The 19,946-nt window shown below is 45.3% G+C and overlaps 1 protein-coding gene across 1 annotated transcript in view; it reads left to right on the top strand.

Annotated features, from left to right (window-relative positions):
* The window catches only part of CIBAR2 (CBY1 interacting BAR domain containing 2), a 152,155-nt gene that overhangs the window by 30,293 nt on the left and 101,916 nt on the right, over positions 1-19,946 (top strand). Inside the window, exon 2 of the mRNA XM_078668368.1 lies at positions 16,028-16,262. Coding sequence (XP_078524494.1) covers positions 16,028-16,262 — 235 coding nt within the window. The remainder of the gene's footprint in view (positions 1-16,027; positions 16,263-19,946) is intronic.

Below are 19,946 nucleotides of genomic sequence, written 5' to 3'. Positions count from 1 at the left end.
TCACTACTCTACGCACTACTCTACGCACTACTCTACGCACTACTCTACGCACTACTCTACGCACTACTCTACGCACTACTCTACTCACTACTCTACGCACTACTCTACTCACTACTCTACTCACTACTCTACTCACTACTCTACTCACTACTCACTACTCACTACTCTACTCACTACTCTACTCACTACTCTGCACTCACTACTTTACTCACTACTCTACTCACCTCACTACTTTACTCACTACTCTACTCACTACTGACTACTCTACTCACTACTCTGCACTCACTACTCTACTCACTACTCTACTCACTACTCTACTCACTACTCTGCACTCACTACTCTACTCACTACTCTACTCACTACTCTACTCACTGCTCTACTCACTGCTCTACTCACTACTCTACGCACTACTCTACTCACTACTCTACGCACTACTCTACGCACTACTCTATGCACTACTCTACGCACTACTCACTACTCACTACTCACTACTCTACTCACTACTCACTACTCACTACTCTGCACTCACGACTCTACTCACTACTCTACTCACTACTCTACTCACTACTCTACTCACTACTCACTACTCACTACTCACTACTCACTACTCACTACTCACTACTCTACTCACTACTCTACTCACTACTCTACTCACTACTCTACTCACTACTCTACTCACTACTCTACTCACTACTCTACTCACTACTCTACTCTACTCACTACTCTACTCTACTCACTACTCTACTCACTACTCTACTCTACTCACTACTCTACTCACTACTCTACTCACTACTCTACTCACTACTCTACTCACTACTCTACTCACTACTCTACTCACTACTCTACTCACTACTCTACTCACTACTCTACTCACTACTCACTACTCTACTCACTCACTACTCACTACTCTACTCACTACTCACTACTCTACTCAGCACTCACTACTCACTACTCTACTCACTACTCTACTCACTACTCTACTCACTACTCTACTCACTACTCTACTCACTACTCTGCACTCACTACTCTGCACTCACTACTCTGCACTCACTACTCACTACTCACTACTCACTACTCTACTCAGCACTCACTACTCACTACTCTACTCACTACTCTACTCACTACTCTACTCACTACTCTACTCACTACTCTACTCACTACTCTGCACTCACTACTCTGCACTCACTACTCTGCACTCACTACTCTGCACTCACTACTCTGCACTCACTACTCTGCACTCACTACTCTGCACTCACTACTCTGCACTCACTACTCTGCACTCACTACTCTGCACTCACTACTCACTACTCTACTCACTACTCTACTCACTACTCTACTCACTACTCTACTCACTACTCTACTCACTACTCTACTCACTACTCTGCACTCACTACTCTGCACTCACTACTCTGCACTCACTACTCTGCACTCACTACTCTGCACTCACTACTCTGCACTCACTACTCTGCACTCACTACTCTGCACTCACTACTCTGCACTCACTACTCTGCACTCACTACTCTGCACTCACTACTCTGCACTCACTACTCTGCACTCACTACTCTGCACTCACTACTCAGCACTCACTACTCAGCACTCACTACTCAGCACTCTCTACTCACTACTCTACTCACTACTCTGCACTCACTACTCTGCACTCACTACTCTGCACTCACTACTCTGCACTCACTACTCTGCACTCACTACTCTGCACTCACTACTCTGCACTCACTACTCTGCACTCACTACTCTGCACTCACTACTCTGCACTCACTACTCTGCACTCACTACTCAGCACTCACTACTCACTACTCTACTCACTACTCTACTCACTACTCTACTCACTACTCTACTCACTACTCTACTCACTACTCTGCACTCACTACTCTGCACTCACTACTCTGCACTCACTACTCTGCACTCACTACTCTGCACTCACTACTCTGCACTCACTACTCTGCACTCACTACTCTGCACTCACTACTCTGCACTCACTACTCTGCACTCACTACTCAGTACTCACTACTCAGTACTCACTACTCAGTACTTTTACCGACACGGGAAAATGGGAAGCGACAAACAATATCTTTTATTGTCGAAATGAATATTTCTTCCCAAAATGAAGGCCTCCAAGTGCCGAATGTGGCGTAAAGGCGCCGGCTGATGTGTGGGGAGCGTTAAACCAGCGGTGTTTTCAGTGGTTCAGCTGTGGAGATAATTTTAAGTGTATCCTCAACCCACTTTCATGTTCTCGGACAAACCGTGGTAATTTGTGACTTATTCACGTTGAACATGGATGAAAATTGTTTTGGGACACGCATTTGCCCGAGGGCTTGGCCCGACTCTGCAATGCGTCCTCGAAGTGTAAATATTTATTTTATTTTATTTTATTTTATGCGATTTTCTACAGCGCGAACATTACCCGAAGGTGTCAGAGCGTCCACATCCAGTTTCATTCTACTGCTTAATGACGCTGGGTGTCATCAAATGCTGGAAGCTGCGTTCCTAGTGAATTCACATTTGTTTATAAATTACACCGCTGGATAAAGTAATTTACCGGCCCTATAAATACGCCCTTTTTTAGCTACTCTGTTAAAGGGGCCGGGGTGCCAGGGGGAAAAAAAAGCACGCACTTGAAAAAATAAAAACAAGTATAGTGCCTCGTTGTTAGTTTACGGTTTTGTCATGATGTTATAGCATTTTTTTGTTTTCTTTCATTGTCTCTCTGTTGTTGCCTTTATGGTGTCTTGTTTGTACTTTTGTAATTTTTGTTACTGGTTCTTAAAGCTCGGCTTACGGCACTATAATTGAACATTATAAATAAAAATGAACTCAATTCTGGACAATTTGTTGCCTGAGAGTCAAACTACCATTTCCCAGTCAGAAACATCTGAGGTATTTAAGTGACTTTTAGAAAAATGTCTGATGCTCTGAAGAACAGACGCCAGCAGGGTGAACGTGTATCCCCCCTCACCCCCTCCCCCTTCCACACGTGACGGGTGCAACAATAACACTCATGGTTCGTCAGCAATTTAAATTTCTCATCTCAGTGTTACGCATTTCATCTACTTTAAATGGAGGAAAGGCTGACACACCGCACTGCTGTGATCACGGAACCAGCAGGTATCTGCAGTGATGACTCAACCCTCTGAGCTGTCTTGCCAGCTAAAAGGTTAATTTTCTCACTCATTCCTGCCACAGAGAAGACCCCCTGTGGAGTTTTTGACATTTTAAATGAAAAAGATGTTGACTGAAAGAGTAGGCAAATAAGTGGCCTGCCTACTGTGCCTGGCCGAAGGTGGACCGCTTCTGGGCGCTACTGCGCAGATTAATGCTCTAAAAAGGTGACACAACTTCGGCACTGAAATCGTAAGAGCGAGGCTCACCACACCTAGTCAGTGTGCATCAGACTCGGTTCGATAAAGAACAGCGTTGTGCTGCGTCATGTTATGGTGATAAAGGACTATATTATGTAAAAAAAAAAAAACAGCATAGCTCTGAGGACCTGGACACGTTGGAATTGTAGACAAGCAGAAAAAAGGCACAGAAGAGGATGGCCCACCAAAAAACGGCCTATCGGATGTTTGTTTACCCGCCATGATCATTCAACTCATGGCCTCTCAGCTGAGTCTACCCACAGTATTAATCGGAAACATCCTTCCTGTGATTACCATGCTGTCTCTTGGCAGTCGGTTGGCAGTGATATCCCAGCGCCAAGAAGCCTTCTTGGTGCTATACGTCGCTTTTAACAAGCTGCTCTAATGTTAGGATCGCACTGCTCTCCACTGGGTCTGAGGCTGCGAGCGGTCACTCGCGCCCACGAGACAAGGTGTCAAATGTTAACGTGTTCGATTCGGTGGTGTATGTGACCCTACACGCCCCTTCACGCCCACCAAGGCGCTTCCTGCCCGGAGACTCAACTAATACTGCCCTAGTCACAGAGACGGGATCCTCAGCCGCCTGTCGTGACGTGGGAACTGGGGTCAGACGGCATGCTGTCAGAAGAGAATGAGCAAACATTGTGTGATTGAATGTTTTCTATATTCACAAACAAGGCGAGAGGGGCGTCTAAAAATATAAACAAAAAGAGTAAACACCTCAAGAAAAAGTGTAAGGAAATCGGGAGGGAAAAGGAAAAGATAAAACAAAACAAAATCTTCCTTTGTATGATGAACCACGTTATCTGTCCTCTTTACCTTCTCTGAAGCCAATCAGCCCAGGCTGTAAATATTCAACATTCCTGCGTGTCAGCCAGACCGGGAGACTTAAATGTTAAACGCGCGCATGAAACATGCAATGCAATGGTGAACGCGCTCGCACCATCTGGATTGCATTACACGGGCACTCTGACAGCTCCTAATTAAGATTAATCACTCTGCCGTGCTCGTTCTCGCACAGAATATGCCACATCGGGCACGTGTAAATTACTTATAGCCTATCACGTCAACGCTACTAAATACACAGCACAGCGAAGACTAATCACTAGGCAGATGCCATAAAAAACTAAGTAATGTGCCAGCCGGACTCCTTTCTGCATTTTTTTTTAACACATAAGAGCTCGGAAGCTCCGCCTCCACTTCGTGGTGGCTTAGGCCCGAGCCCTAAAAAGGTCAGTCAATGAGCCAGATTTTTGATGGTTTAGGAGTTCCGTTAATTTACTATCGTGGTATGCCTTAGCTAATTTCTTTTTGGGAAAAAGCGGACAAGTGGTTAAAGGATCAGACCACATCTTCGGGAGTCCCAGACCCTCCAACTCTGATTTGATGAATTTGAGCCACCTAATTTTCCCAGCATTGGGCATAGCAAGCACCTCCTGTAGTCCCTGTCTGTAGCTGGTCAGTTCAGGAGTTGCCCACAACCTACGCCAGTAAGCCAGTGGACGAAAAGCCAGATCTTCGTCTAGTAGCCGCAACCCTAGGTCCAATCTTAAAGGGACAAGAGGCGTACTGGGTGGGAGTCCTACAACTCTCCGAATAAATTTGTTCTCCTCTTTTATCAGGTCTTGTGTTCCTGCATGACCCCAAAGTTCACACCCATACATGGCGGCCCCCCTTGCCTGTACCTTGTAGATCTGTATGGGGGGACCTATGGGCCGAATAGATGATTTATTGTTGCCCAGGAGATTCATAATACCCCCCGAATATTGAGTAAATTTAAGGAGTGCTTTCTCCTGATGCGTACTCCAGGACAATCTATCGTTTAACATGACACCAAGGTACTCGAAAGTTTTCACCCTCTCAAGTCTACTCTGTCCGATTTTCGGGCTAAAGCGGAATTTGGTCTTTAAGGTGTTAATTTCTAGACCGTGAACCCCGCAGAAGTCTGCAAACCCGTCAAGTACGCGCTGAATGCCCGTTGCAGATTTTGAAAGCAACAGGGTGTCGTCGGCGAACATAATCGCCGGCACCCTGGTGCCAGCCAGCTTGGGGGCGTCTGAGTTGGCAACCCCGTTTAGGTGAGAGATAACCCCGTTGACATAGAGGCAAAACAGGGTCGGTGCAAGCACACAACCCTGTCTTACCCCCCTGTCAACGGGGAACCTATTTGACAGTGCTCCCACCTTGCCACACCTCACCTGCGCAAAATTTGCACTGTGGAGACGGACAATCATCTCCAACAAACCCTCGGGGACACCCAGTTTGGCCAACACCTCCCAAAGCTTTTTGCGGGGGACCAGGTCGAAGGCCGCCCTCAGGTCCACGAATACAGTGTAGAGGCTGCCACCCTCCAGCTGCACCGTTTTCCAGAAAATGAGGACAAGCCGAAAGACCTGATCTATCGTTGAGACCTTCTCCCTAAAGCCCGCTTGGAAAGGACTCAGGATATCATATTCCGTCGTCCAATCCAACAGGCGGTCCAACAACAGCCTGGCAAACAGTTTTTGGGAAACGTCGATCAGGCTTATTGGCCTATAATTGACTGGGAGAAGAGGAGACCCCCTCTTAAAGATTGGGACTATCTCTGCCCCCAGCCAAGTTGGGGGGATTGGCATGCCATTCAAGATCGCGTTGAACAGCACCCAGAAGTACGGGGCTCAAATTTTGACTTTCCCCTGGCAACCTGTCTAGACCTGGCGCCTTTTCATCAGCCAGGCCCATGATTGCCGTACTAACTTCTGCCAGAGTGAATCCGTCCATGGGAACTACACTGTCATTAGGTTGGTGCGTTATATCTTCTGATGGGGTCACCAGTTGGTCCTGGTTGTATGATTTATACAGGGTTTTAAAGTGTTCCTCCCAGACAGAGGGTGCTATGTTTGCTTCTACTGCCGCTAGGCGTTCAGCTGAGCCATGCTTAACAATTTGCCAAAATTGTCGGGCATCTCGTAGTGTAAGGGCGGCTGACATTTCAGACCAGTTTCCCTCGTCCCATTCTATTTTAGCACTACGAAGGATGGACTTATAAGCTAACCGCTTTTCCCTGATCTTACTGGGAGTTTCTCGTGTTTTAAGGGACTCTAACAGTACGGCCTTTGCTCTCCTGCAGGAAGTGTTGAACCATGTGGCTCTCTTCTTCTTAGGCTTCTTCGCCCTAGCCACAGGGTTCAGCACTTCCGCCAGGTTAATGCATAGCTCAGAGTGAATGTCCCCAAGCTCATTGCGCTCTGGAGAAGTGGCTAGCAAGGTGATAGGGACCTCAGCTTTGTCTAGGGCACCAGGCTCGATGACGTTAAAATGCTGGTGCCTAAGAATCTCAACCTTTTCTAGTGCAGGGACAACTAGCACATACAGCCTTTGAATATTGGATGGGTTTTCCAGCAGTTTTGGCCATTTAATTTTGCGTCTATTGCTGGTTAGAACTAGGTCTGCTGGGCCTACTAAATTTTCTTCTGCCAAAGCCGTGTGTGACCCCTGGATCGCAATTCTCAATGAGAGTACGCTATGGTCACTGTCAGACCTGGCAATTATTCCAAAGTCCCTCACTTTATCCCAATCCCTCACTGAGACCAGGATATAGTCGATTCTTGACTCGTATCCTGGTCTGTTGAAGGTATGCTTTGGTGGAATGTCCCCTTTAATCCGCCCATTACAGGCCCTCAGCGAGTATATACCTATATAGGATCTGCGCATTTTAGACAACACACACTGTAGGATTGTTGTCCAGATTGATTCTAGACACCCACACTGGGTATGTTAGCCTATATACCAGCTAGCTCACAGTGCCACTAGAAACCCCGTCTTACCAAGTAGAGAATAGTTCTTTGCAACTGTTGAACATGGCAACCCTGATCCCTCAGGATCGTGGAAACAGTGCAATACTTTTCGTTCAGTCACTCGTGCTCACTTTGTCTCCGCGAGTTAAACAGAATAAACGGTGGGGACGTTTTTCAATGAGCATTTATTGAACTAGCATCATTCTAATGTAAAAAAGGGTGTGCTGAAACAACCATACGATAGAAACAGATATAAATGATCATAAGCACCAACAGAGTAAAAGGAGGGTAGATTTCTACCATTGTGCTAAAACCATGAATACAGGCCAATATAAAAATACATGACCATAAAATGCGTACTCCTACGATGCGACTCTAACTAGATGTACTTAAGTGTACCTAGCATGTATGTAGGTGTAGAATCCAAGAATCCCTCTAGGGTAAAGTCATACCCATTACCTGAAGTGAGAGACTGTGGGACCCTGTCTTGGTCTAGAGGTGGACACCTCGCAAGGGATGTCAGACCACTGCGAGCTGGATTGTCTGCTTGCAGAAACCCCAGCATCTTGCGTCACTGTGTCAGCATGGAAGTCCTTTTCAACTCTCTCACCTCAGCAGAGATATGGTGTTTATATACCCAGTCTGGTACTTTTTTTTGCTGTTTATTAGTTTTCTCCTCCGTTTCATTCTATTCAACTATCCTCTTTTTCCTATTCTATCTTTTTCAGTCTTGCCCCCTTTTCTGTCTTGTCTCTTCCTCTCATTCGCTGTCACCCTCCTGTTTCTTCTCTCCCCAGTGATCAGGTTTTTTTTTTCTTTCACTCGTCCTTCCCTCAACACCCTTCCTCTTTCCAGTTCCACGTTTCCTCGATATGTATTGTTCTTTTCCATGCCCCCCCCCCCTGCGCCCTCTCGCCTTAGTCTTCCCAGAACACTTCTCTCCTTGGGGGCGAATGCTTCTCATTTCTAAAAGGGAAGTCACATTTTCTGTCAATAGCGAGCTGTGCCAACAATACTAATGGTTCCAGAGGGGATGATGGACGGAGCGTTTGAGCAAATCAAACACTCGCCCCCAGTCTACTGATCTGGGTGTAATCCATCACCATTCTTTAGCTAACTCCACCACCCCAGTTTAGACATTGCCATATGCAAATCAGTCTGATCCTTTGCCTCATGGGAACAGTCCAGCCTGAACTACCAAGCCGTGTCTTCCCTGGACCGGAAACAAGCATCCTGGGACCGGTTTCGGGTTCATAACCCTCATCAGCCAGGCTATCTTGAATCCAGGGGCAGAGTGAGCAAGGGACCCACGTCTGGACATACCCTGCCAACTTAGGGCGAACAGTTGGCAGCCTTCTCCCTTTCACACACACTTCACTCCCGCTTCGTTTCCCTTTTATTTTTCTGCCCCAATACATTTTGTTCACTCATTTAACAACAGAATTATATTGTTTTTCCCTACAAAGGGAGGGCCTCCTTTACTTTGTAAAGAAGATGTGTCGTCTTGTAAGCAGGTATCGAAAACAAAATGGGTGCTGCTCTCAAAGATAGAATACTTTCAAAATCGCATGTACAAATTGCATGACCTTTAGATACAGAGCTCAGTGTGAACGATGTCTTGTACACACACAACCACACACACAACCACACCAAACCACAACCACACACACAACCACACACACACACAACCACACACACACACAACCACACACACACACAACCACACACACACACAACCACACACACACACAACCACACACACACAACCACACACACACAACCACACACACACACAGCCACACACACACAACCACACACAAACATAACCACACAACCAACCACAACCACACAACCCCCGCCCAACCGCCCGCCCAACCGCCCGCCCAACCGCCCGCCCGACCAACCACCCCCGCCACCACACACACACATAACCACACACATCCCCACATCCCCACACACACACATCCCCACACACACACATCCCCACACACACACATCCCCACACTCACACATCCCCACACACACACATCCCCACACACACACATCCCCACACACACACATCCCCACACACACACACATCCCCACACACACATCCCCACACACATCCCCACACACACACATCCCCGCACACACACATCCCCGCACACACACATCCCCGCACACACTCATCCCCGCACACACTCATCCCCGCACACACTCATCCCCGCACACACTCATCCCCGCACACACTCATCCCCGCACACACTCATCCCCGCACACACTCATCCCCGCACACACTCATCCCCGCACACACTCATCCCCGCACACACTCATCCCCGCACACACTCATCCCCGCACACACTCATCCCCGCACACACTCATCCCCGCACACACTCATCCCCGCACACACTCATCCCCGCACACACTCATCCCCGCACACACTCATCCCCGCACACACTCATCCCCGCACACACTCATCCCCGCACACACTCATCCCCGCACACACTCATCCCCGCACACACTCATCCCCGCACACACTCATCCCCGCACACACACATCCCCGCACACACTCATCCCCGCACACACACACATCCCCGCACACACACACATCCCCGCACACACACACATCCCCACACACACACACATCCCCACACACACACACATCCCCACACACACACACATCCCCACACACACACACATCCCCACACACACACACATCCCCACACACACACACATCCCCACATCCCCACACACATCCCCACACACACACACATCCCCACACACACACACATCCCCACACACACACACATCCCCACACACACACACATCCCCACACACACACACATCCCCACACACACACACATCCCCACACACACACATCCCCCCACACACACACATTCCCACAACCACACACATCCCTACAACCACACACACACATCCCCACAACCACACACACACATCCCCACAACCACACACACACATCCCCACAACCACACACACACATCCCCACAACCACACACACACATCCCCACACACACATCCCCACAACCACACACACACACATCCCCACAACCACACACACACATCCCCACAACCAAACACACACACATCCCCACACACACACATCCCCACACACACACATCCCCACACACCCACATCCCCACACACACACATCCCCACAACTACACACACATCCCCACAACCACACACACACATAACCACACACATCCCCACAACCACACACACACATAACCACACACATCCCCACAACCACACACACACATAACCACAGACATCCCCACAACCACACACACACATAACCACACACATCCCCACAACCACACACACACACAACCACACACATCCCCACAACCACACACACACATAACCACACACATCCCCACAACCACACACACACACATAACCACACACATCCCCACAACCACACACATCCCCACAACCACACACATCCCCACAACCACACACATCCCCACAACCACACACATCCCCACAACCACACACATCCCCACAACCACACACATCCCCACAACCACACACATCCCCACAACCACACACACACATAACCACACACATCTCCACTACCACACACATCCCCATAACCACACACACACATAACCACACACATCCCCACAACCACACACACACATAACCACACACATCCCCACAACCACACACCCACACAACCACACACACATCCCCACAACCACACACACACACACACACATCCCCGATTCCTGATATAAGCACTAGCCTTGCACCTTTTTTTAAAGACTAGAATACCACCACCTACTGCTCAGCAAAAAACTCATGATGCCTTGAGTTTTTCGCCAAAAATGATAAAAAACAGTTTATATTGTATTGCAGCGTAGTGCATCATCACTCTATAACTACAGTTTAGAATCAAACGGTAATAGTAAAGTATTCTGGTATTCAAAACTGACCCAAATTGCTTTCAGCAATATTTATAAAATCAATAACAATATTCAAACACAAAAAGTTTAAATTGAATACTTCCTGTAAATGAAGTTTCATTTTAATAAAATAAATAAATAAATACAGAAAAGGTTAATTTGCATTCAAAATATTTGGATAAACACAGGGTTATGCAGTTTTTCCTTTGAAATATCTGCTCTTTCTGCTGCTAGTCTATCCTTCTGCAAAGAAAAGTGTGTTTAAATGCAAAGTGTGTTTAAGACTGCAGTACCGCCTCCTGTCTACAGGGGCAGAGCGAGCAAAAATATAAACACACTTGATGAAACACAGGTCCCCACAAGGCAATTTTTTAAAAAGTTGTAAAAATTGACACAGATGTTCCTGAAGCCATTTTTATCATTTAGAAGACATTGCCTTGTGGGGACCTGGGTTCAGGTCCCCACAGTGCAATCAAGTCCCCACAGCGTGAGTGTGTTATCACACCCAAGTCCCCACAAGGATAGTAACACAAACCCATCCCCACAAATCCACACACACACACATCCCCACAACCACACACACACATCCCCACAACCACACACACACACATCCCCACAACCACACACACACACATCCCCACAACCACACACACACACACACACATCCCCACAACCACACACACACACACACACACACATCCCCACAACCACACACACACACACATCCCCACAACCACACACACACACACAGCCATTCCACACTTTTCACCAGGCACAGACACCATCAGTCGTCAGTGCACACTTTTCACCAGGCACAGACACCATCAGTCATCAGTGCACACTTTTCACCAGGCACAGACACCATCAGTCGTCAGTGCCCACTTCACCAGGCACAGACACCATCAGTCGTCAGTGCCCACTTCACCAGGCACAGACACCATCAGTCGTCAGTGCACACTTTTCACCAGGCACAGACACCATCAGTCGTCCGTGCACGCTTTCACCAGGCACAGACACCATCAGTCGTCAGTGCACGCGTTTACCAGGCGCAAACACACCACGAGACATCAGTGCACGCTTTCACCAGGCGCACACACACCCCACCAGCCGTCAGTGCACGCTTTCACCAGGCGCGCACACACACCACCAGCCGTCAGTGCACGCTTTCACCAGGCGCACACACACACCACCAGCCGTCAGTGCACGCGTTCACCAGGCGCACACACACACCACCAGCCATCAGTGCACGCTTTCACCAGGCGCACACACACACACACCACCAGCCGGCAGTGCACGCTTTAACAAGGCGCACACACACACACACCACCAGCCGTCAGTGCACGCTTTCACCAGGCGCACACACACACACACCACCAGCCGTCAGTGCACGCTTTCACCAGGCGCACACACACACAAACCACCAGCCGTCAGTGCACGCTTCCACCAGGCGCACACACCACCAGCCATCAGTGCACAATCTCTACAGGCACACACGCCATCAGTGCACACATCAATTAACTATTGTAGCAATCGCAGAATGGCGCACTTTACTTTTAAACATATTCATCTAAAGCGCAGCATGCCACCATTGCTACAAAAATAAATGCAGTTTTTTGGCCTACAATTTATAGACTTTTGTTGCAATTGGTGTTGCAATATTTAGCAATGCCAATAGCTCAAACTTAATTAATGCGAGACCTATTGCATTGCAAATGCGTGTTTGTCTTTGTGTCAAAGCAGTTTGTGGACACTTCCCTGGATACTCTTTATTTTTTTTTAAATGTTGTGTATATGTAAAGCGTGCTATCACCCGCGAGGATATCCTAGCGCTGAGCAGGTGTATGGGCATAGTCTCGGTGGATGGGGTAAGGTTGCTTGAAATGCCAAGTCTTCAACTTCTTATGGAACTTGGGTAGAGGGGAGGAGGCTCTGATGTGTAGTGAGCAGTCCTTCCAAGCTTCAGGAGTGACTTCAGAGAAGGCTCCACCTCTGGCTCAGTTTCTGTGTATGCAAGTCGGAATCTGGCTGAGTGGAGTTGTCTGACTGGTTGATGGCCTGAGATGCAGTGATGGATTGAGTTGCAATATTTCAGGTAGTCCTGACCATGTTGTGTTGCACTTTGAATGTGCGAGTGAGGAGCCTGAAAAATGTGCTCACGTTGTGTCTAGGGAGCCAATTTTGCAGTTGAGCAGGGCTTTCAGTGTAATGTGTATTAAATAAGTCGGTTTTGAAATTTGATGCATGTGAATGGACAATCCTGTGTTTAACTTTTATAACATTTGTACTGTATATAGACATCTTGAACTCGCCTAATATTTGAGAATCAGCAAAGTTTGAGAAACCTTTCTAGTCATTGTAGACCTAGTATCTAGATTCTTGAGCTAGCAGGGAGGGGGCTCTGATTATAACTTTTAAAAGTGCTAGGTACTTTTCAAAACCATCAGTACAGAGAGTAAAGCCATAGGAAACTCAAGTGGAATATTCAGAATATTTTTGTGGAGCAGTTGAAAGATTACGGTATTGGAGGTGTTGATGGTGGTACCCAAGGACAAAGTGATGAGTTGTTCAAGTTTTCGTTAATATTGCACAGGTTGTGTTCTTCACTTATAAATGAGTTAAGTTAATAAGGTGAACGACACTGGGTGCACAAAAAGCAGCAAGTACCATAAAAATGGCTTTGTGAAGCGTGGTGTATTGTTAGATTATCTAAAACTAGCCATAGCAAACTCACTAATCAGAATCTGGCTATACACAACAAAAAGGTTGGGTCAATACCTGCCCATGCTCACCCGAATGCACATGAATCTTTACTTTTCTTGGCTACTGCCTTTTGAATTATGGAGCACCTTGTGGTGGAATGCCAAGTGCAGGATAAACGAGGATGTACATTTTATTGTGGGGATGAGGAGCTAGTACAATATTGCCAAAGCAGACATTGGATAATGTAAAGAGAGGGAATGTTAGTTCATTTTAAAGACTTGTCTAATATGCTGTTGAATCCAGGGGTCTTATTTTGGTTAAATTCACATATTTCACATATACATTCACATATTTCACATATACATTTTATTGTATTGTAATTGCATTTACATAGAGCTTACTAACACTGACGAGGCGTCAATGTGCTTTTTCGGCGAGCAGCACGCTACTCCGGAACCCATAAAGAATTAGTGTTGAATTAGTATAGTGAAATATGAATGTAATATAAGCGGTGCATAGGTTAGTCAGTTACTTGGATTCAGAAGGATAGCGGAGGGATAGAAGAGGGAAAAAGGTTTGCATTTATATAGGCCTTGTTGGCCCTGATGGGGTGTTGAAGCACTTTTTTGGCGAGTAACACGCTACTCTGGAACTCATAAGGATTAGTGGTGAATTAGTATGGTGAAATATGAAAGTAATTTAAGTGGTGGATAATAGTCAGTTATTTGGATTGAGAAGGATAGTGGAGGGATAGACGAGTGTTTCTGAAGTCTAGGTAAGATGATGGAGACAGAGGACAGAGGCATGTGATGTGGCGGTATAGCATGTCAATGCTACAATGCCACCTCTGGACTCAAAAGGATTATGCCCCATAGATTTGATGAAAACAATTTGGAGGAGGAGCAGGGGTGATCCTAGGGTAGGGCTGCTGAAGAGAAGGATTTGTGGTCCATGGAAGTTCTTAATTTATGAGCTGAGAAAGGGGGTACATATAAGACTACTTTATAATATTTAGAGAACTTTTTTTGCTTTAGTGCAATTTGGTACCCACTCAGAATGCAAGAGAAGAGACAACAAGGACAGTACATTATGACCAAAACTCGGGGCGCTGCGGTTATTCATTAATGGGTTGTGAGGAAAGACCTGATGTTAGAGATTTGTAGATTGGAAATACCTTTGTTTTTGATCTGAGGTCCAGTACTTGAGTCCACTGATGAATCTTGTTGAATGCTTGTTAAACAATGCTTAAATACGAACATGTAGGAGGGAGAACAAACTTCAGAAATTACTGGAATGTTATTGAAAGAAGGATAAATACATGATCAATGTTGCTCTCTTTAAGAAACACAGCGAGCTGCATTGTTTTCAAGAAGTGGTAGTAGGGTGAACAAACATGTTGCCGAAATCCAAGTGGAGGTAACCATGATGATCTTGAAATTTAGGCTAATGAGGCTAAACCAATTAGGGTTCATCCTTGCTTTGTCAGCAGATTAATGTATACTTGAGACTTGAAATTGTCCATTTCTGTTTGTAGTCCCTTCCATTTAAAGTTGCTTGTCATTGGAATAATGATGAAGAATAAAAATAATTATAGACCAGAAGTTCTTGGGGCACCACACTTAATTAGCTTGGAAGTTCTAGGTCTGTTCTGCATAAAGTAGGCGAGTCATATGAAATCCATTTTAAGTTTTTGAACTGAGTACAGACTAGCAACAGTGGCATTATTGTTCGGGCTATTTTGGTTACAACAATCAACAGTACGTATTTCACAGATAGTGCAGCATTGAAGCTACTATAATCATTGTCGCTGAACACAGTGGTCGATTGCAATAATCCCTTCCCCTGGTTAGAGTGTTCTTATATTTCAGGGATCTAGTTCGTCTGAGAAGGCTTGCGATGGTAATCTGGGTGGTACACATATATTACCCCTGTATAAATTCAATTTACCCCATATTTGCATCAACCTTCTAGGGCACCCCCTGGTACATAAACTGTTTTCACCATATTGTTCGGGCTATTGAAGGCTACTGACAGATCATAAGTAAGCAACGGAAATGTTTTCTGTTATCAGATATCCATGATGGTTCTCCTGACCAAATGAGCAGTCAATTTGCTCCTACTTCGAAGTAAAACCTGCCTGTGTTATCAGAGTGCATTGTTATTGTAAAGTCTCTCTTTGACTGCTTGCTGTTTTCTGCAGTGGGTTTTCATTGCTCCTTTGTCTTCATCATAACAGTTCTTGAAAAATATACTTACTTTTCAGAGATGCTCAAGTCAAGATCATGGAAAATACAGTTACCAATGCAGAGCAGTACTTTGGTCAGTTCTGCACGATAATGGCAGCATACACGCGCAAGACGGCCAAGTTGCGAGACAAGGCGGATGAGCTGGTGAAGCAGCTGGTTGACTATGCGAACACAGAAAGACCAGAGATGAGAACTGCAATCAAGAACCTAGCAGATGATTTGGCCAAGGTGCAGGACTACAGGCAAGCAGAGGTAAAAAAAATAAAAATAAACAAAAATCAACATTTCTTAGCATCTTTAACTCTTGCCTTCTTCTAAAGCATTCAAATTTAATATTCGTATGCCATCAACTTCATTAGTGCACAATCTGGGTCAAATGAGCATTTCGTTTTTATGCCTGACCTACAGACTGCTACAACACTCTTACTAGCCTCATGAAATTAAAAAAATGGTCAATAAGATTTTTTTTTTAAATACGTATGTGGACATGTTGAGGAAATTTAAAAGGGCCCTCTTGATAAATTGATATGTTCAGTTGTCATTTACTTTAGACTTCCACCCACCACAGCATAAGGCATGAAGCAGTGGGTTATCCCAATTCAGCCAATAAGTGATATCATTTTTATCCAATTCGTAGGCACATCCACCTGAAAAAAATTGCACCTCATTGCCAGGGCTGATGGGCTATTACCTACTTTGTCAATGCTTTTTCTTTCCATTTAATATATATTTTTTAGACATCCTTTTTTGTTCAAACTACTTTGGTTACAACAATTGAAAGCCAATAGTACTTGTTTTTTACTTTTTCTTTCCCTATGACTTGCATTAAAACCAAAAAGGGTTTGTACCTCCGTGTGCTAGAGGCACCAATGCTGTTTAATATGAGCTGGTTATTATTTTTCATTTACATTTATGTTTGCAAGCACATCGCAGTTACATTTGTTTCTTTACATTTGTGGCACAGGATTGCAATAAAAAAGGTGCCAGTTTGCGAAGGCCAGATCTATTGGCTTTTCCAATGCTTGCGCTATCCTGCTTTCAGCAATGCATGAACACGGGTGTGGAATTTAATAAAAAAGCTACTTGTCCATGGAGCAGGTTGATTCATAAATATACTTGTCCTGTAACAAAATCCACTTGTCCTTTTGTGCTATGTAATGCAGAGACAAATTATGGTAGCAATCTCATTATAAATGAGCGCTGAAATAGCCTCTCTTATTATGCCAGGGCTCTTTCCATAGTAGGGATTGAATTCTAGCAATTCCCTTATGTTGCCACGTTTTAGCAAATCTGCATACTAGGGCTGAAGGTATTGGTAAGCAACTTCTAGGCTTGGAATGCCAAAACAAGTCACGCATTCACAAAACGAAAAGGTTGACCAACAATTTCTGACCCACTGGCTTTACCAATGCTTGTTTATTTTTGTTTCCCATAATCTTGTGAAAACTGCTTACACTGACTTTTCATTATGAATATTTTTGGGAAATACTGGCATACATCAACACATTTTACTAAACGATGCTGTAAAGAATTGTTACCTAAAAGTTTACAGTAGTTTAGCGCAATGTTTTTGCATTGTTTGTGAAATAATTATTTTAAAAGCAAATAATCCTCAGTCTTGCTTTCAAGCTTCTGCAAATATTTGCATCTAATCAGAGCATTCTGGGAGCATTATATATAGCCTCATATTGCTAAACATTGAAAAAATTGTGTACACATTTTGATACTGGAACCACTGTCAGTAGTATAGTCTGAACTTATAACATTTACCAAGAGCACTCATCCTAATAATAAAGGCTTTGCATTAATGAACCATCAATAAAAGTTTGAACAGCATTAACTCATGGACATAAATATTGCCTTAACCGCATGTGTGCGGTAGGATTTCCGCCCGTACGCTGGGTTTTAGGGATTCGCACTTTACATGACGAGCTGGGCTCGTCATGAGCGTGCGAGGAGGCTACCTCATGACGAGCCCAGCTCGTCATCAGCGTCGAAGGGGTTAACTGCGGGCAGTGCTTTCCCTAATGTGGTACTGTAAACTGGCAGACAAAGGGTTTGTGCTGTAGGGGGTTGGGCCTACTTGTCCCAAGGACAAAATACACATGAAAACTTGTTGCCTTTGACCCCAAACAATATGTCCCGGGCTGTAGGAATTCCACATCCCTGCTGAACACAAGCTGTGTCTTTTTCGGCCTAATAAGTTAGATTACCCAATTAAAACAATTTATTTTATTTGGCTTCATACCAAGTCCAGTAGTTTATTTTTGTTTTGTTTTCTTACTTAGGACAGTTTCTTCTGAATCACTATGCCATTTGATTGGTGAGCCTTCTGTCGTTGTAAGAAATATTGACAGAACAGTTGAAGTTGAAAAGTGCAATTTATGCCTGGTGATGACTTCTAGGCAGTTGGATGGGAGAAGGTCTTCTCTCTTGAGGCCTAGGCTGGTCCTCTAGGGGAAAGAACTTTCAGCCTTAGGGTTCTGACTCTTGGAAAGCTATTCTTAGCTACAGAGCGCAAGGAGATCCTTTAAAGAATGTGGCATTGCTTTCGTTCCTTCTTTTGATCGACCTTGAAACACGAAATTGAAGTGTTTAACCACAAGAGGTTCATTGGTACCATGTTCAGCGTCTACATTCAAATTTTTTAGGAGGACATTGCTCCTTAATTTGCCGGCATTGCCTTGAAGTTGAAGCTTCATTTTAGTCGAACATGATTTTGAACTAGAGTTCAGCCTTGCTATCCAGATTAATTTTATCCGTGTGCTCAGAAGAAGCCTGAGTCCTAGTCATCAACACAAAGGGAAACTCCAGCAGAGGCCTCGGATACCAACCTCTGTATTTTCTAGAGGAGGGTTCTTTTAACTGAAACCCCATAAAATCATATATTAAGATGAGGTCTACACAATCTGTTTATTGAGCGTATTTTCCCTTGGTCCCCGGAACCAATCTAATTGAAATTGATACTATCACCTTCCATGAAGTCACATAATACGGAGAAATCTTTGCATCACTACTTCTACTCTGCAAGTTTAGATTGAAATTACTTTAGAAACCTCCTAATTTGAACCACCCAGAGCACCATCTATGCCATGACCTGGTTTAGACAATGATAAATGTATTATTTAGTCCAGCCACTACCAGAGAAACAAGATGAAAAACTGCAGTCGCCAGATCAGTACTCTGTTGAAGGGCAAACTCCTGCCAGTGTCTGATTGTCTTTACCTTACCCAAGAGATATAATGTAGCTTTGTAATGCCACTTCCCATGACAAATGAGTGACACCCAGCAGCTACATGCCTTCATGAGCAAGTTCAGCGATTCTCCTTAACCTTCGAACCTTCGTCTTTGCAAGTGAAATGCAATGGATATAAATCGATTGATCAGGATTTATAAAGCACTGCAAATCACCAGCAAGACTATCCAGGCACTGAGGGTCTTTTTGCTTCGGGTTTGTTCAGTTGAGCAGCCAGGTCTTGAGACCTTTCCAGAATTCCAGAAGAGAGCGTGAGGTCTGGAGGTGAAGGAATAGGTTGTTCCAGGACGGGGCAGCGAGGTAGGAGAAGGAGTGTCCTCCACTGTTTCAGCAGATGCATGGGGGGACTGCGAGGGAAAGCGAGGCGGAGCACAAGTGTCTGGTGGGCTGATGGAAGTTCATGCGGTGGTTGATGTATGCTGGTCCTTGATTGTGAAGGGCTTTGTAGATGCGGATCACCGTCTTGAATTGACATCCCTTCTGAATGGGGACCTTATTGAGGTGGGGTTGGGATGTGGGTCCATCTTGGGAGGTAGAGGATGAGTCTGGCTGATGAGTTCTGCATGGTCTGCAGTCTCTTCAAGAGCGGAGTAGTGATACCTACATAGAGGGGATTGCCGTAGTTCAGCTGGCTGGTGACTAGGGCTTGAGCGACAGTTCATCTGGTATTGATAGGGAGC

The sequence above is a fragment of the Lissotriton helveticus genome, chromosome 12 (assembly GCF_964261635.1).
Source record: "Lissotriton helveticus chromosome 12, aLisHel1.1, whole genome shotgun sequence".
Taxonomy (NCBI): Eukaryota; Metazoa; Chordata; class Amphibia; order Caudata; family Salamandridae; genus Lissotriton; species Lissotriton helveticus.
The sequence above is the reverse complement of the archived record's forward strand: the minus strand, read 5'-3'. Positions and strand labels throughout refer to the sequence as shown.